The sequence below is a fragment of the Lucilia sericata genome, unplaced genomic scaffold (genome assembly GCF_015586225.1).
Source record: "Lucilia sericata isolate MDLA Ls3-8-SP2 unplaced genomic scaffold, ASM1558622v1 Contig000120F_arrow, whole genome shotgun sequence".
NCBI lineage: Eukaryota > Metazoa > Arthropoda > Insecta > Diptera > Calliphoridae > Lucilia > Lucilia sericata.
The window spans coordinates 208,665-226,699 of NW_023994152.1; the positions used below are offsets into that span (position 1 = coordinate 208,665).

Here is an 18,035-nt window from a genome sequence, read left to right on the forward strand (position 1 = left end):
CAAATAAATAAATAAATAAATGTAAATACTTACAGTTAACGGTATGAAAACTGGCAACATGGATTTTCCAGTTAATTTGCAAAAGACAAAGAAGTTAAGTTTAGTAGAGAAAAAGAAAATTTAAAAGCGATACTAAAGCCGTCAAGTAAAGACGTTAAAAAAAAAGTGAAGAGGAAAATATATTTGAAAAGTGTGTGGTTACAGTATAAATTTTTTTTGTGTGTGAGACTAAAAGAATTAAAGGGAAACGTAAGTTTAAAATAATAAAAAAAATGAATTTTGAAATGTTTCCTAAAATTGGAATTCTTTTAAAACAGCTGGCTATTATTATCTGGAGAAAAGGGCACCGAATAGACGTCTTCCCAAACCACACGCAAAGCAAATATAATAGCCAGGTAACCCTTTTTTATAAGTTTTAAGTGCAAAACAAAATTTTTATTCTTGCCAATGGCCCAGTGGCAGAGATGTTGTTAATGTGGCAAAGTGTATAACCTGGCAAACATAATTAGTACTCTGCATTACGATAATGATTTTCAAAGAAAACTTTCTAATTCAAAACTGGGAGAAAGATAAGAAGTGCGAGATTAGAAAAATTTTGAATATTATTCTCCTATATAAACGGATCAAAACAAAGTTAATTGAAAAGATTGATAAAAGATAAATAACGCTTTCCTGGATGTAGATTAAGTTAATTTTAAGTTAGTAGTGTTTTTGTGAACAAAAATTATAAGTGTCGCGTTGATTGTTAGTTTAGGTGTATGTGTTGTCTACTTATGTGTGTAAAATACACTTATCCCTCGATTATTGCTCAATAATAGAAAAATTTAAATCTAGAGCCCAAGTAGCGCGTTAATTTATTTGAATTTACTGCATAATGGCAGATGAGATTAGGCTTAAGAGAGCTCTTTTAGGTGTAGTCAATGTTGTAAACGTTAAGCCTGAAATAGAGGGTAAATAGTTAGCTTGAGCACTAGATAGCTAGAATAAACTTACAAAGATAGGGTAAAGTAATATTAAAATGCGAGGGAAAAATGTATAAATATGATTATCGATGTTTTGTTATAAATTATTGTTATCTTTCTTAGTCAAAATAAGTCGAAATGTTCAAATCCAATTAATAAAAGATGTGATTGGTATATTTTAAAACTAATATTTATGAGGATTTATTGAATAACAAGGTGAAGGTGATGATGGAATGGTAAGTTGAGGGTAAAGGTCAAGCGGAAATGGGTCGTTAGCCAAAAATGATGCGGATGCAGCTACGACAAGGTCGGGAGGGCAGATGAGACTGTCAACTGTCTCAAGATTCTTCGTGTGGTAGATTCGTTGGTGTAATTTCTGTTTTAATATAGTGTTTTTGTAATTCTTTTGTTTACTGTTCGGAGTTGTGCCTGGTGAGTAGGGTTGGAACCGCCTGAGTATAAATACATGCCAAAGCTAGCTGGAAACCTCGCCAGAATCACGTTCCGTAACAAGATTTATAATTAAAACAAATTTCTAATTAAAATATTGAAGAAAAATGTCGAAGGACTTTTATTTTAAAATCTAATAAATATTATTTTGTTTTAAATTGTGTTCATTTATGTATTAATGAAGCGTTGTCTTGTTTTCATTTCTTTAAGTTTCATTCCATTAAAATTCGTTTAACGATTTCGTTCGATCTTTCAACACATCGTAATTTTGATTAAATTTTGTTTCTTTTTTGGTTTCTGTGTATAGGCCTCGTTTATAAAATGGTCTTAAGTTGTTAAGCCATCTCCTCAATATTAAGCTGGGGATAAGGTTGATCTTAAATAATCTGTAACTACATAATATTATAAACTATACCTATAGAAATATAATGAAATACTAAGCATACCTGTTGAGGCCTCGTGTCTCGTTTGATTTGGTGAAGTGCATAAAACGGAAGTACTGTTAGATAAATTGGAATTTGTGCTGCCATTTAAAACTTGTGTTCTTGGATGTTGCGGTTGTTGTTGCTGCTGCTGATGTGGTTGACGATTGGAGTTTAGCTTTTTATGGTTGTTACTGGATGATGTTGATGAACTACTTATAGAAATATATGAAAAATTTAAGTTTTTGAAATTGTTATAGACAACATAACTTACTTTTTCTCTTTGTCTTTTTTATTATTAAACATGGCCAATTCGACTTCAGTATGTTGACTGCTCATATGACGCACCCATTCAGCAGGTGTTTCAAAACGTCTAAAGAAATATAAAGAAATATTAATTTTTAACTTCAAGTTGCCCATTTTTTACTAAAAGCTTACGTAGTACAAAGATCGCATTGCAAACAAACATGATCGGTTGTATTTTCCTGCTGCTTTAGGATAAAAATTTTAAATACTCTTTATTTAAAAAATTATATTTTTTAAGTATTTAACAAATTTACCGAAATTCGTCGTCTCTTCTTTGGCACATAGGATTTTGAAAGCGTGGGAGCATCACTGCTAGTGGAAGCATTGAAACCCGACGAACATGGAGTTGCTGTATGAGTCTCTAAATGTCGCACTAGTGAGGCTTTATCCTCACAAGTTTTATTACAAATGTCACAGGAAAAGTACCGATCGAAATCGTTTGCTATCGGTGGCTGTAGAACAGAAGATGGAGCTGGAGCCAATAACTGGCGACAATCGTTTTCCATATTATGGATGGAGGAAGAAGGAGATGTTTCAGTTTTTATATGAGTTGCTTGAAAATTTTCAACTTTGCTAATAATTTTACTTGAAGACTCGACATTGTTTTGATGCGTTAGTGCAGAAGAAGATGAAGGTAACCAATCAGTGGGTTCCTCTTTAATGGTGACAAATGGTGTAGGTTCTTGTTGTATATGGTTAGTAGGTGAATCTAAAGGACTTATTTCATTCACACTCCCACCGCCACCAACGCCCTCTATTCCTCCACCTACTATACTTTCACGTATGATACTATGTTTGGTGTGCGCTATGTGAGAGATATGATTTGGATAGTGTTCTGTAACGGCATAATCATGAATAATATCCGAACGTTCTGCTGGAAGACTGGATCTACGCATTTCATGTTCGTATATGCGAGATGAATCCTCTTCTTCCTCCTCATCTCTACAATCATTGGAGGCATGTCGTAAATAATTCTGTTCTTCACATCTCTCTAAACAAGATTTTCGACACAAAACCGTTGGATCATCACTTTGACTACGTTCTCGTCGTAAAATCAAAGGCTGAAGATTGTCAGCCACACGTGGACAACTATTGCAGCCAATTTCATTGCATATGGAAGAAGGAGCTTCACTTACACCGGGATTTGCTGGCAGCGAATCCTGTGAATAATCACCCGGATCTATAGCCACTTGTTTATTTACAGTTATGCCACTTGAAGGTGGTTTCGTTATTCCAGCTGTTGAGGAAGCCAATGTACTCAACGGTTTCGGCGATTTTATTATAACTGGGCTGTCTTTGGGCATTACTGAGGCGCCTAGACCCCGTGAATGTTGTTGTTGTTGTTGTTCCATCAAATATCTTACAGAAGTGGGTCCACTATTCATTGGCATACGGGTAAGATTGTAAGACGATGATGATGCTGAATTCGCTGACGATTGGTTGTCTATATTTCGATTTTGTTGCGGTTGTTGCACAGTCGTATTGGATGTAGTATTCGTAGAAGTACGACATAGACCACGAATCTTTAAGATTTCCCCACCTCGCAAAACCTCACTCAATATATCATTCGATACAGTTGCCTCGCCCACATACATGTATTGCACCAATATCTGAATGGCACGATGACTTAAATCAGGTGGGAGTACAATATAAAATATGCCATTATTGTTTATGGGCGAGGTTTCAAAAATTGTGGAAAAGAACTAAAAGCCATGAAAATTTCTTTATTAGAAATAAGTTTCACAAAAATATTACATAACTCACCTGACTACATGAACTTAGAATAAATTTATGGGCTGATATACCAACAGTAGGCATGGCGTTAGTAACAGATCCAGTAGTATTGGAACTATATAAAACAACATCTGCGTACTTTTCATTTCTTCAAAATAATAAAAGATTATAATTTTAGATTTCCCGATTCCAAATAAACATATTTAACATACTTGTATAATGTTGCAACCGATGAATTCAAGTAGGATAAATGCGAATCCCATTTAAGATGATAGTTTTCTGCAGTCATTGTGTGAATTTACATTGGAATCTAAATTTTTTTTGCAAAAATAAGGAAAAGTTTATATTTGAATAATTTTAAAATTTGTAACGCTTTACATGAACTAAATATATAGCTGTTAATTAAGCGATTTTTTACTTCCATTTGATTTCCACAAAATCGCTACAATTTTAATCTATTTTGATAACAAATAACGAATATTTTAATCTGGCAACTCTTTCATTTTGTTTATGTTGGATTCTCTTTTTTCTATTTCTTTGCATTATTTTTTGCGTGAAAAAATTGTCCTGCATTACAATTCCTAGTGTAAATTGTTGAAAAAATGTCAGTTTTTCACACGGATATAGATTTTGACAGTAAATTAATTGACTTGGTGCGGGCAAATCCCATACTATACGAAAAGGATTTGAGAACTACGCCGTATATGGACATGAAAAAGAAATTTGAGCTGTGGAGCCATATAGCCACGTCCTTGAATCGAGACAGTAAGTAAAAACTTTACTTTTTGCATTCGTAAACAAACATTTGTTAATATGTACTATTAATTTCTGCAGCCAAATACTGCATTTTAAGATGGAAAAGTTTGCGCGCAAAATACAGACGAGAAATGGTTAAATTGGGCAAAGAGTCCGATTGGGTTTTATTTGACGAAATGAAGTTCATAGAAAGACATATTAGATACCAATCGTAAGTAATTTTTGGGATACATATTTGGAAAAAACTTAAACTTTGGAAACTCTTAAATTGTCTTTATTACAGAACTCAACGTAATCTAAAAAGTCCGGAACATCAAACAGTTCCAGTTAATTACAGTAACATGGATGCTGAACAACTTATAGAAGAAGTTTTAGATGATGATCCCTTGCAGGAGGCAATGGATGAACAAAATAGCACTTTTACGCCCTTCAAAGACAAAACTATAAACTCTCCTCCTGCTAGTATGGATGCCAATAAACCCAGCACTAGTAGTCAATATATAGGTACTATGAAACGAATTGAGGCCTTGTTAGAGGGCTTAGGTGACCATAATCGTTCTAAAGCGGAAAAACGTATTGTGGCCTATTTGTGCAAATGCCAATTGAAATCATTAAATAACGAAGATGTGGACGATATTGACATTTAAGTGGAATAAAATAAATAAGCAATGTTTTAAGGTAAAAACAACTAATAACATCAATTTCATTAAAAACAACAATTAGTATTTGTTTTCAATAAGTTTTAAGATATATTTGCCTTTTACAAATACTTATACATAGTTTGAAAGGAGGATGTATATCAAATATGAATAAATACAACTAGGCCTCTATCGGGTCTGTTGTGCGTTCCTTTTCCAGTGCTTCAGGTGGGAATCGAACCCAGGACCTACGGAGGCCATACAATATTTATACATATACTTTAATTTCCATACGCTCTTTTAGGTTTTTTAGTATATTGCCCATAGTATTCAAAATAAATTTTGATATTTAATTTCCGCATGTACAAGATAATCGCTTTCCAAAACTTCCTTTTTTCTTCGTAATAGAATTAAATTTCGGTTTATGGACTGATATAAAACTGAAATATTATTTGAAGTAACCATATAAATCTAATAAACTCTATAGCGTTACATCCAAGAATAATGGACTCTTCTTTTCCATTGTACCTTCTGTTCGCCCACAACCTAATATTACCTATAATTACTCTAATATTACTTCTATCAGGGTCCTTAATGCTCATTTGCAATATCCAATATCAACTCAAAATATCATATTGATATTAACTTTTCACAGATCAGTTCTGACCGATTATGGTTCCAAAATTACGTAAACCAATCTGTAAACAAGTAACATTAGATATTGATATTAACTTTTCACAAATCAGTTCTGACCGATTATGGTTCCAAAATTACGTAAACCAATATGTAAATATGGAATTTATTTTGTTAAATTTTACCTGTGGATCTAACCTAACCTAGTCTGAAATGAATAAGTAAGTTACATTAGATCCGAAGAAATCCATCCAGGCCATTCTCGGGACTTTTGTTGCCCCTCCCATAGAGTATTCGAAGGGTATCGAACCCACGACCTCCGTACTAACAGACTACAACACTACCAACTAACCTAAAGTGATACAATATTGAAAATGAACAACGAACCAATTTAATCGATATATTGAATTCATTATTTTCATTTTTATTTAGTTGCAAAAAAAAATTTTAAGAAAAATTGCATGATGGTATCTCTGTAAATCGAATGGACGACAATATTGATGTGTATTTTGTTTACTTTCTCTCATTTTGTGCATTTTGTATGTAAAACTATTTTGAGTTTTTTGTGGTTAATATTATTGATTTTGTATTCCTCCTCCATCTCATTTTTGTTACTCCTCCTTTGCTAAAATTAACATATTGACAAAAAGCTTGTTAACCCAACTACAGCAACGGTCAATCGCAAATACATATTACTTGTAGTGAAAAAAGACGAAAATAATGCAAAATTCATTTAAATTTTTTTGTAAAATCCAGTAAAAATATGAAAAACAAACTTCTTTTAAGCCACTTCATACCTCCTAATCATACTCATACCCAAATAAACAAACATACATACATATGTATGTATGTACATATGTAGGTGCTTTTGTATATATCAAAAACAACAAACATCCTTGTTAAGTTGTTTTTTGCATAAACTGTAGAAATAATAAAAAGGAAAGCCCACTAAACAACACAACAACGGTAATAAATAGAGTTGACTTTATAACAGTAAAAACACTAAACGCGCCATACTAATACACAACTTACAAACAAATATATGAACATTGTACATACGTACAATGAATGTATGTATGAAGAAGAGAAACACACCACAAATTCATACATATTACAGACAAATAAATATACAGCCAAACAGCAGTAGCAATAGCAATAGGAAGAACAGCAGCAGAGGCAACAGCACCCTTTTTTACGAGTCACTAACAGTACAAGTGCGAGACATTAACACAAAATTATTGATTGATTTGAAACCTACCAAAAAATCAATAAATTGCAAAAAAGTAAAAATAAATTTACTTATACATTTGAAATTGCTCATAAAATTTAAAACAGTTTTTGCCATTAACTTAAACTTTGTAAAATATTTCGTTGTTTGTTATATTGTTAATAATTTGTTGTTAACTTTTAATTAAGCGCCAGTTTATTAATACATATTTTAAATTTAATTTTAATACACCAACTTTTTTTAACAGATGTCTATTATAATTTCTATTTAGGTTTGTTTTTTTATAGTAATAAATTAAATTCACCTTGTTTATTTTATAGTCAAAAAACTTTACCGTTAAAACTTATTTATAATTATTTTGTGATTTTTAAAATTGTTTTCTTTTATTTTAAATGTTAATTTTAAACTTTTTCTTGTTTCATCAGTGTTTTTACTGTGTGTATTAAAAGTTTAAACTTCGTTGTACGTGCGTGCGTGTTCTGTTCGACAGTCAATATAAAAATGTTTGAGAGTCCTTGCTGTTGTGTAGTTTCTTTCTTTAGTGGTTTATTATTTTATGTTTTTTGTTGTATTTCTGATAAGCAATTGCTCCTGTTCAAGTGCTCTGGGTTGATATGTATGTGGGGTATTTGTTTGTTTGCTGTAATAACATTAAATATATTTTGCGCGCTTTTGCTCTCTCGTCATGTGTCTCTCTGTTTATGTTTTTTTTTCGTATTTTGCTCTCATCAGTACGTCTGACAGAGAAAAAACGGACCAAAAACACCCATAAACAAAACTCATTCACAATTTCATCATTACAAATTCATTGTTTAATGTTTTCTTTTATTATTTTTACTTACATGTACATACATGTGTATGTAAGTATGTATGATGAAAGGTGTTTGTAGTTGCATTAAGTTTGTATTAAAAAATGTCTGTTGCTTTGTATATTTCTTTTCAAATGATTTGTTTGTTGTTTTATCGATTAAAGGTGCGACAAAATGTTATTCCCTTTATAAATGGTTTCTTTGTTTAAACTAAATCCGTTCAGAATTGTTGTCATTGTTTTATTTATTAAAAAATAACTGCTATTTTATTTCCGAATGTTTTTATATATTACCGTTGCATATAAAATCCGTGTTGAATTTTATATGATTGATTTGGCAACCTTGTTTATTAAAATTATGTGCGAAATAGAGAAAGCAATACAGTTGTTTTTGTTGTCTCCCTGCAGTAATAGCAAAATACAGTTTATTATTATTCATACGCTCAGTTGTCCGCCTAATAATTGATTTGTTTATTGATCCATCTACACAGTGGGTGGAATTAAAAAGTAATGTATCTAAATTCAGCACAAATAGGAAAGGTGTATAGTAAATTTTATGCTTTTAATTTAGTTGTTATCATTTTATAGTTGGCGGCATATGCAATGCAAAATAGGGTACTTGAAATATGTGTATACCCAAATCAAAATTGTTTTGCCCGCCAGGAATAGAATTCTGATCAGCGTTCATTTGTGATATTATGTGTGTTTTATTATCGGAACATTAGTTGCTTATGAAATTGTAAGGATATTATAGTAATAAAATTAAAAGAATTTAATTACATTGATAAAATTTAATTTATCAAAATCTAATAAAATTTATCGCTTATATTATACAAAAAATATTTGTATCTAATCAACTTCTCAGCTATTCATTTATTGCTTCATTATCTTTTACTAGCTTAGCCGGTTTAACCGAATCATCTTCATCCTCATCATTGGCTTTTCTTTTTTCAGTCGGTGAGGTCTTTTCTCTTTGGTCGGCCTCCTTTATCTGTTCATTATTTCCATCATTATTTACAATAATCTGTTGTGTTTCTTCCTCATCAGCTGTTGACTCTTTTAAGGCTGCCTGCTGTAGTATAGTTTGAGCCGCTGCGGAGGTATCACGTTTCAACAATTCTCTTAACATCATTGTAGCATACGCTGCTGGTGGCAAACAGAAATCTAACAATAAAGCTTCGTATTTGCCTTCATTTCCCCCTACTTTGAAATCTTCAACTTTTTTGCCCTTTAACAATTCAAAATCTGATAAAATTAAAGTTTCCTCTGGTGTTGCATATGTTCTAAATTCCCAAGACATATCTTTAGGTTTGATAACCAGTTTACGATAAGCCCCTGCCATGGCAAAGGTTTTTACATTGTGTTTTAATTTTTCCGAAGAAAGCTCATATTTTTCCAATTCCTCTTTGTACCAAGTACCTACCACATTTTCAGGATAAGTGATATCGTGGCCAGGTAAGGGTAATACTACATCATAAATGCTATAATTACCGCTGGATATATCTTCTTCAGTTAAGGGTTTAACTTTGCGTTTGAAGACAGATTCAGAATTTTCTGCAGTTAACGCTGAAGATGCTTCACTTTCAGTTTCGGTGGGGTTTTCTTCGCTGTCTTCGTCTGGTTCGGGCAATTCAGTTGCTTCCATGTCTACATCTAAATCATCTTTGTTGCGATAAACCAAATCTCCCGGCATTAGGGTTAGACCAAATTCCTTGATACGTCTTGAAGCCATATTGTTAAAGATTAAACTTTGAAAAGCATGAGGATATAAAAGTAACATATTGCGTGGTATCTAAATTTTTAAAAAATGAAAATATTAAAGAAACATTTTTGTATTTCACTACCCTTTGAAAACTTACTTTTCTTAAAGCTCCTGCATAATCATTTTCTCCATACTGGGACAAACCATCTAATAGTTTCTTTTCTATAAAACGATCACTACGGAATTGTGCCGCTGCTGCTCTAGAATCACGATTTTTCCACCACATTTCACGTATACTTTTAAGGAAAGGTATATCATTTTCACGTGGTTTCAAAATTAACTCACAGGCCTTAAAAATGTTTAAATATTTATATTTATATTTTTTTTTTTAAATAAATTACAATATGTTACCGTTTTATAATCAGCCTTTAATAAAGCTACACCAATCTCATGGGTGGGTATGGTGGAACAGTTGCCAAATCTTTGCAAACCAAAATAATTAATAAAACCCTGCTCTTTAACATTCTTTAATGATGTTTCTATGTGCTGCTTTTCACCGTTCAAGTGTCTTAGGGCAATACGAAAACGATTTCCTTTTAAATCACCCAATTTTAAAACATTTTTGCTAAATTCAAAATTGCCAATTTTAACGCCATTTAAAAATTTCACTGTGCCCACAATTTGCCGGGGTGTACGCTTTTTAATGCAAAACTTTTGTGTAGTTTTAGCTCTTCTGTCTTTGGTGCCACAATAGTTGACTTGTGATGGTCTTAATCTGTATTGAGTAAGAGAAAAAGAAACATTTTTAATGAAGTAATGTTCGCAAAAGATTTAAGAATTTATATTTACTTTAGTTTATTGGCAATTGATGACGCCACCTCACTTGTATCCAGATTCTCTTTGTGCACCAAAAAGTGTACATATTCCTCGGGAAAGGTCCATTTATTACGATCCCTTCCCTTGGATTTCATAACACGTATAAACTTTTTATCTGCATCCGTGCTCCCAGCTTGTTCCGCACCTACAGTAGAACTCACCAATTTGTTTTCATAAAGTTTTTTAATCACTTTGTGGATTTGGGTGCGTTGTTCCTTATCCAATTCCGTAACATCTATATAAATAGCAGAATCCTCTGGTTTCTTACTGTTATCATGTTTAGCATCTTTAAGATCGTTGATTTTTTGCCAAACTTCTTCATTGATGACATTTTTAAGTTCTTCCTTGGCTACATTTACTTCCTCAGCACTTAATTCTAATCACGAGGAATATAAATTTATAAAAAAATTTTAATAACTACTAATTTAAATAACTGTTTACCTTCTTCTTTTTGTTCCGGTATAGTTAAATCGCTTAACTGCAAAATTTGACCCCTTAAATCGATTTCATTGACATGGAAATCAGAGAAACGTGATTTTAAAATTCCCGTAAATCCCTCACCGACATTAATGTATTCCGTTATACCCACTTGATCCTCTCTCAAATTATCTTTAACAGTAAATACGGGCCTAGAAAAATAATAACAAATTAGTAGTTATCATCTTTTGGAATTGTTTACAATATGTTTTTACTTCTTTTTGTTGGCAAATTCCTCGTTGTTACGGTTCCGATTATTGAATGATCTTTTATGGTCCGTCTTGTGATAAGGTTTCCTTTGATGATTATTAAATTTTTTATTAAATTGTTTACCCATTTTGGAAAATTGTCTGTGATTTTAATAGAAATCTGTTAACAAGGAAAAAACGTGTTGAACACAACAAAATAAACAAGAGTACAGTGATGACAAAAAATTTAAATCGGGTAAATTTAGCCGGTTTTTTATATGTATACTTTCTGTAGAAAGTACTTCTACCCGCTTTTGATATCTCTAGTGATAATTTTATTACGTTGCCACTGTATTTTTTAAAATTTTAATATCTTTTTTATTTAATTTAATAAAAACTTTATAATTCGCAATATTAGATAGGGCACTGCTAACCGTTCAATATGTATATTGATCATAAAAATAATAAATTTAATAATTATTTTAATTAATATGTTATTAAATAAGACATTCATTATTAATAAATATATTACAGATGGCATTACCCTATCTATCACATTTCACAATATGGTTTTTTGGTGTTTTTATGAATATTCTAGCGATTTTTTATTTGAATTATCTGGCAGCGCTCCATTTACGTATTTTGTTTTTTTCTGTTTTGTCAAAACAATAAATTTGTTGGAAAAATCTTATCAAAAAGTGAAAAAAGGAAATTTTTTAAATTAATAATTATTAAAAATGGTTTATATACATTTTCCTTCTAATCTAACCGAAGAAGAACATATGCTTCAAGCTAAATATCAAAAACTTAAGAAAAAGGTAATTTTTACAAAACTCACACAAAAACAGGTCTAGAAAAGGTTATTTGTTTCAGAAAAAAGCTCTACAATTGATGAAAGCCCCCAAACAAGAACCGGAAAAGCCGACATTAAAACGTCCCACAGATGCTCGTGATGCTAGGGAGGTGGCACGCAAACTTATCAAAAGTGGCGCTATACCGGCAATACAAAAACAACAAACCAAACAAGATCAGACTTCATTTAAACGTCCCAAGGGTCAGGAGAGAAAACGACCAATACCAGAAACTTCAGTGGCCGCTTATCAGCCATTCTCTTCCACACAAAATGATGTGGCCCAAGAAACAATTATAAGTGAAATTATTAAAGAAGAACCACGTATGCAAAATTTATATCAACATTTTGCCACGGAACGTGATCGTGAGGAGCGCGGCTTAAATGATAAAAGTCCTTTGGATCCCAGTCAGGGAGATAAGCCACGGGCTGGTAATACAATATTTGTTTCGGGTAATAAAGTAACGGAGGACTACTTAAAGAAGACTTTCAATGATTACGGCACTATTGTCAATGTTTCCATGGAAATTGAAAAGGGGTAAGTAGACGATAACTTAATTCTGAAGAATAGAATTACAATTATTTTTCATTTTATAGACGTGGTTTTGTTACTTTTGCTAAACCCGAATCAGCCGATAGAGCTATAGCCGAAATGCATGGCAAAAATGTAAATGGCATTAGTCTTCAGGTGCAGTTGGCTCGACGTCAACCACAAATTGAACCAATAAATGATGCTTCATCCTCAGCTGTATGGTCTTCTATAGGTAAGATGATTATTTGATAAAATGATTTAAGTTTTATAATCCTATTTTTTATTATTTCAGCTGCCAGTAAATCTCAAAAAGGCAGCCACAAAGACAGACGTGAAATGGTTCAATACGATGAAGACTTTTTACTATAATGAAATATATCTTTAGTCCGTAGCGTTCATTTAATCTAAAAATCTCATAATCATTTTACAACATAACATTCATCATCAATTCAAGATTAATATTATCCAACAATTCAAGATTAATAATGAAAATTGTTTTAAGAAAGAACAAGGTAATGATTTTTTTATTTTTATTATTTAATTTTTATTTTTTGGATGCAAATTTACCAACCAATAATGAAACAAAGAACTGACATGGTGTAATTTTTGGGGGTTTGTTTCGATGTATTTTTCACAAAATCTCAAAACAACGTACATATGTAGGTAATGGAACAGTTTAATCGAAACGAATTTATTACAAAAAATTTCTTAACAAATAAAAATAAAAAAGTAATATAATCATTATCATGGTTGGACATGTGGACTCTCCACGTAAAGATCTATACACTCTAACAGGTTCATCGCTGTGTAATTAACTTAAATTTATACTACGACGCCATCTATCTATCTATAAATTAGGCAATAGTTCATTTGGAGAAAATCTAAATTTTTGTTATTTTCAAAAATACTTACTCTCTCTTATTTATCTCATTAAAAACTACATTTAATAAAAATACTTTCGCCCATATTTTACATAATAAATACAATTTTTAAAATTTTATTTCCAATTTTTATTTTTTTAAGAAATACTAAAATTTCAATAACTACGGTTAATAATTTTTATTTGTTTTTCTTTAACTTTAACAAATAACAATAAATGAGGGCAACAGCTTTGTTTTGAAATTGAAGAAAAAAAATTATATTTTGAAAATTATAAATAAATAAAAAAGACAACATTGATGAGAAAAGAAATAAAATAATAAAAATTTACCCTTAAATAAGTGAAAAAATAATAAAATATAATAATAATTTAAAGTAATAATAATAACAATATGTATTAATAATATTAGATTAGATAATAGATAATAATGTGTTGTAACATAAAAATATTAGAAAAATTATGAACTCGTTGCCACAAGTAGCAAGTAAATGTTACATGTCGTAAAAAATTATCATTATTATTTTTATTTTGTTTGTTTCTGGTAGAAAAATCTGTTGATTGTAAAAAAATATTTTGTTTTTATTTTTACGTAAATGTCGTTAATCTTGGTGTTTTTATGCAATTGAAAGTGAGTTTTTTGGTAGATTAGTTTATAAAATTGTTGCTGATTATGACGATTCTATCTGTTGGATTCGGTATTCTGTTTAAGGTTGTAGTAAAAAAAGAAGAGAGTAATTAGTGTACAAGTCTATGATCTATTCACACTCCGTTAAAAGGCCACATTAATTGTATCAAAATAATGGTTGGATTTTTTTTTTTTTTTGTTTACCACTATGGGAAATCCAGAATTGTGTCATTGTCTTAATTACATTGGATAAACGTAAGACTAACGTCCCTCCTGCCCTGGTGGATTAAAATAATCCCAATGATGGGTGTGGACACTACGACCGGTCATTAAGTACAATAAAACAAAAAATGTTATAACTATGAAGAGAACAACCAAAGCTGGCACTTGTCTATTGCGAATATCGGTGGGTTCTACTTCGACTCCTTCTTTGGGTTCTTTGCCACGAATGAAGTCCGTCAGTTGGTTGATGATTTTGCATAGGGAGAGACTGCAGGCTGTAATGAATTTGCTTCCGGCTTTGGTAACACTTTGGCTGTCATCGGAGGAAGGTGTGCGTGTGCTGCGGGTGCGTCGACGGTGATGAACTTTTTCTTCATCTTCACTCCGCCTGTGATGGCGGCGATGACGTTGAGGCGGTCTTACATCCAAGTTGGTGTCTTCAGCTGCTGCGGCAGCTGCCCTATGTAGATTGTAGAAGGCCAAGGGTGCCAGAGATTGTAAATATTCAGCTGTGGGAAAGACTGTAGAAGGCAGAGCTGTCACTGTTGCAGTATCCAATGGAGTCGTTTGATCTGTTTGTGTTTGTTCATCGGCATTGGGAACGGTTGTTGTAGGTTGTGGTATTTGATCCCGTAAACGTGGTGGTTTCGGGGGAGGAACAATATCTCTAGCAGGACTCGAGCTTAAGTGTTCACTACTGTGTTGAGGACTAGTTTGTGTTTCGGTGGTTAAATGTTGTGAACGCTCTTTCTGACGCACTTGTTCGACAATATTTTCAATCAGGCCTGGAGGCAATTCAATATTTTGTACCACCAAGTTGCCAGATTTACACTCTAGTTCATCGGAACTAATTTGCTGACCATGTAGTTGTGAAACCATTATTTGACCCGCTTGTAAAGCATGTACTCGTAGACGTTCAACTTCTAAATCACCTAAACGAGCTGGTAATTGATGTTCTGTTGGTAATTCAGCCTTAACAATGGTTTGCATCGGTGCCAAATCTTTAGATGACTCAACAGATTGCTCTGCTTTAGGGGAGGGAATTGGTAAGGGCGTTGGTTCTTCTTGGGTGGGGAATACTTCTTGCTTTTTAACAGAACTCTCAGTTGAAGTAATTTGTTTAACTTCTACTGGTGGTTCTTCAAGTGCTGGATGTGGTGGTGATTGTTCTATGGCAGTGGTGGATTTTCTACGTGGTGGTGGTTGTGGAGGTTCGGCTTCGGGCACTTCTACTTCGGATATGGTTAGTTCTTCTTCTTCTTTAATTTCACTTAAAATGCTTTCGTCTCTAAATTCACCATCCGAAAGTAGTTCATCCAAATCGGAACGGGGTTCTTCTTCTCTATCACTTGGCTCGATTTCTCTATCGCTAACTTTAATTTCCTCCCGAGAAACAGAAGGTGAGGGTTCTTGAGATGTGGTTTGAGTTTCCATCAATTCACGACCTATAGCATCCAATTCATCTCTATATCTTTGCAAAGTCCTCTCAACTTCTTCGTCGGTTTGTTGCGTTTCTGGATCCGATGTTAAAACTCCCAAGGCTTCATCTAATTCAGTAGAACTGGGAGCATAAGAAGCTTCACTTACTGCTAAATTACGATAATCTTCCTTGGTATCAGACACACTATGCTGAGAACTATCGGTTAAAAGACCTTCCCTGCGCAATTCTTCTTCTTCTAATTCCAAATCATCGATGGGTCTAACTACCAGAGAAGCTTCAACTACTTCGGTATTATGTTTTTGTATGGGTGTTGAGGACTGACGTTCCACTAGTATGGCGGAGGGTGTTTGAGGTCTACTTAATGATTTGGATCTATCAGCCTGCGAAGAGGCTCTAGATCTCTCTGAAAGACTTCTTTGATTGGCATCTCTGAAACGTTGTAAACCCTTGGCCAACTGCTCACTATCTATAACTTGATGATTGACATTGAGTTCCTTTTCCAGTTCCTCTTGCAGCAGTTCTTCAACTGTTTTGGTTGAACGTACTCGGGGCTCAATTACCTTCATATCATCGGTTATTTCGAATTCTTCACATACGAAATCATCGGGCAGAGGATCCGTTTGAGTGCAGGCCTCAACTTCTTCCACATGTATATCTGACTCGTCCGTCTTGTCGAAATTGCCATCAACAACATCTCCACTATCATATGAACGATAGTCTTGTAATGCCTCTGATCCCTTACTGGCCGATCGTTGACGTTTTTCTCTGGGCGGTCTGGGTGGTGGTGGTAAAGGACGATATTTCATTTTGTTTATAACTTCACCTGATTGTAGGTTACGCTCAATTACACCGGGTTCTTCATAATCGTCTTCATAACTAAAATAATTAATTGAAAATTATATATTCATAATAATTTCATTAAAAACATATACACATATGACTTTCACCCGCTTTGAATTCTACAAATTTTAAATTTTATTTTGAGTGTAGAATCCCCCGCAAGTGTAAACCATAAAATATATTCAAATCGTAACTCAATACATGCCAAATTTTTAACGAAAAAACATTAAATTATAAAATCATACCAAAAATTAAAAAAAGCTTCAATTAAAAATAATAATCGGTGATCATGTTTATTGCTGTCTTTTGTATTATGTGAATAAGTTAAAAAATATTTTATTAAAAATTAAAATAAATCAAAAACAATAATATTGTGTGTTAAATTAGCAATGAAATAACAATTAAATGCCTACGAAACTTACAATAAAAACATCATTAACCAAATATTTCATTAAATAAAATTTGGATCAGTAGAATAGGTTGCAATATAAATTATTAGAAATGTTTCCTTCTTTTTTTTTGCAATCGATCGTCGACCAAAATTTATTTCCATTGATTTCTGAAATTTTATAGTCAGTAGTTTAAATTATTTGTCAGTCTCTCTCATGTATCCAAATTTCATTGAATCTTGTAAGAATTAAATATTTGTATTGCACAATTCCCCAGCCTTTGTGTTGTTGTGTTTTGTTTTGTTAAATACTGTGAACCATACTAACAAATGTGGTGAATATGAATTTAAACCAACCAATAAGATACCCAAATTGACCAACTGACTGATTGATTGATTGTATGTAAAAATGTGTCTTTGATGATTTTAAAGAGAAAAAATTATTGTCACTAACGAAAAAATATTACCAGTTGTTAAAACAAATTAATTAAGCGAAATCAAATAAATTAAACGAAATTAAAACAATTAATTTGCGGCTTGTGTTAAAAACAAATGCGTTAGCAGCTCCTCAGGCGGTAAATATCTTACTTTGGTTGAGCATCTAAACTTAGGGCAGATTTACGTCCTGATACCATTACCACATCGGAGACTGGCGTGTAACCTCTTGGAGGTGGTGGTCTTTCTGGTGGTGGTGTGCTTCTCTTAGTTCTCATATTTGGCATTGTGGCAAAACGTTCACCAGGAGAACGTGCAAATTTCTTTCGTCTAGCTGGTGGTGTTGGTTTTGGTATTGCTTCCTTGCGTACGACAGCATATCTAAAAATAATAGCGATTACTATAATTGATCATAATTGAATTTCTTACTCTCAATTACCCATCATTTTCCATCATATCAATGACGAATTTTTCAGTTTCCTGGACATCTTCATTTTGTTCGAATGAAATGGCACCTCGAGAATGACGCTCGTCTAAATCATAATTCGATACAGATTTACGTGTTGATCCATTGTCAGAGTATTTTTCCGGTGTGGCAAGTGGTACATGATGATACTCATGTTCAGTGCGATAAACAATTAC

At 32.6% G+C, this 18,035-nt stretch overlaps 5 protein-coding genes across 22 annotated transcripts in view; 2 read left to right on the top strand and 3 right to left on the bottom strand.

The window, feature by feature from the left end:
• Positions 1-1,505: 1,505 nt before the first annotated feature.
• Positions 1,506-8,151, bottom strand: LOC119600740 (protein jim lovell). 6 transcript variants are annotated; one of them, XM_037951221.1, is made up of 8 exons: positions 7,434-8,151; positions 4,087-4,184; positions 3,905-4,022; positions 2,395-3,843; positions 2,273-2,325; positions 2,109-2,207; positions 1,859-2,046; positions 1,506-1,798 (listed from the first exon to the last, which is right to left on the bottom strand). In XM_037951221.1, exons 2-8 carry the CDS (start codon positions 4,161-4,163, stop codon positions 1,767-1,769), a joined length of 2,016 nt encoding a protein of 671 aa, XP_037807149.1. In that variant the 5' UTR covers positions 4,164-4,184; positions 7,434-8,151; the 3' UTR covers positions 1,506-1,766. The 6 variants fall into 6 exon arrangements, with proteins under 6 accessions (XP_037807149.1, XP_037807147.1, XP_037807146.1 ...); XM_037951219.1 differs by having other exon boundaries at positions 1,515-1,804; positions 1,859-2,049; positions 2,273-2,322; XM_037951218.1 differs by having other exon boundaries at positions 1,515-1,804.
• On the top strand, positions 4,365-5,318 carry LOC119600744. Its single transcript, XM_037951226.1, has 3 exons — positions 4,365-4,639; positions 4,709-4,841; positions 4,914-5,318. Exons 1-3 carry the CDS (start codon positions 4,477-4,479, stop codon positions 5,275-5,277), a joined length of 660 nt encoding a protein of 219 aa, XP_037807154.1. The 5' UTR covers positions 4,365-4,476; the 3' UTR covers positions 5,278-5,318.
• A 478-nt stretch (positions 8,152-8,629) lies between the features above and the next one.
• LOC119600767 (pseudouridylate synthase 7 homolog) lies at positions 8,630-11,412 on the bottom strand. The gene is made up of 6 exons (XM_037951273.1): positions 11,208-11,412; positions 10,957-11,144; positions 10,489-10,891; positions 10,051-10,414; positions 9,797-9,988; positions 8,630-9,729 (listed from the first exon to the last, which is right to left on the bottom strand). The coding sequence occupies exons 1-6, from the start codon at positions 11,327-11,329 to the stop codon at positions 8,803-8,805; spliced, it is 2,196 nt and encodes a 731-aa protein (XP_037807201.1). The 5' UTR covers positions 11,330-11,412; the 3' UTR covers positions 8,630-8,802.
• Positions 11,413-11,813: 401 nt separating this feature from the next.
• LOC119600785 (negative elongation factor E) lies at positions 11,814-13,460 on the top strand. Its single transcript, XM_037951331.1, has 4 exons — positions 11,814-11,998; positions 12,054-12,568; positions 12,628-12,794; positions 12,855-13,460. The coding sequence occupies exons 1-4, from the start codon at positions 11,918-11,920 to the stop codon at positions 12,929-12,931; spliced, it is 840 nt and encodes a 279-aa protein (XP_037807259.1). The 5' UTR covers positions 11,814-11,917; the 3' UTR covers positions 12,932-13,460.
• A 146-nt stretch (positions 13,461-13,606) lies between these two features.
• LOC119600784 overlaps positions 13,607-18,035 on the bottom strand; it is a 38,620-nt gene continuing 34,191 nt past the window's right edge. For all 13 annotated transcript variants that reach the window (XM_037951325.1, XM_037951329.1, XM_037951320.1 and 10 more), the window contains 3 exons: positions 17,833-18,035; positions 17,547-17,774; positions 13,607-16,606 (listed from right to left, as the gene is read on the bottom strand). In XM_037951325.1, the coding sequence (XP_037807253.1) occupies positions 14,329-16,606; positions 17,547-17,774; positions 17,833-18,035 (2,709 nt within the window). In that variant the 3' untranslated portion in view covers positions 13,607-14,328. The remainder of the gene's footprint in view (positions 16,607-17,546; positions 17,775-17,832) is intronic.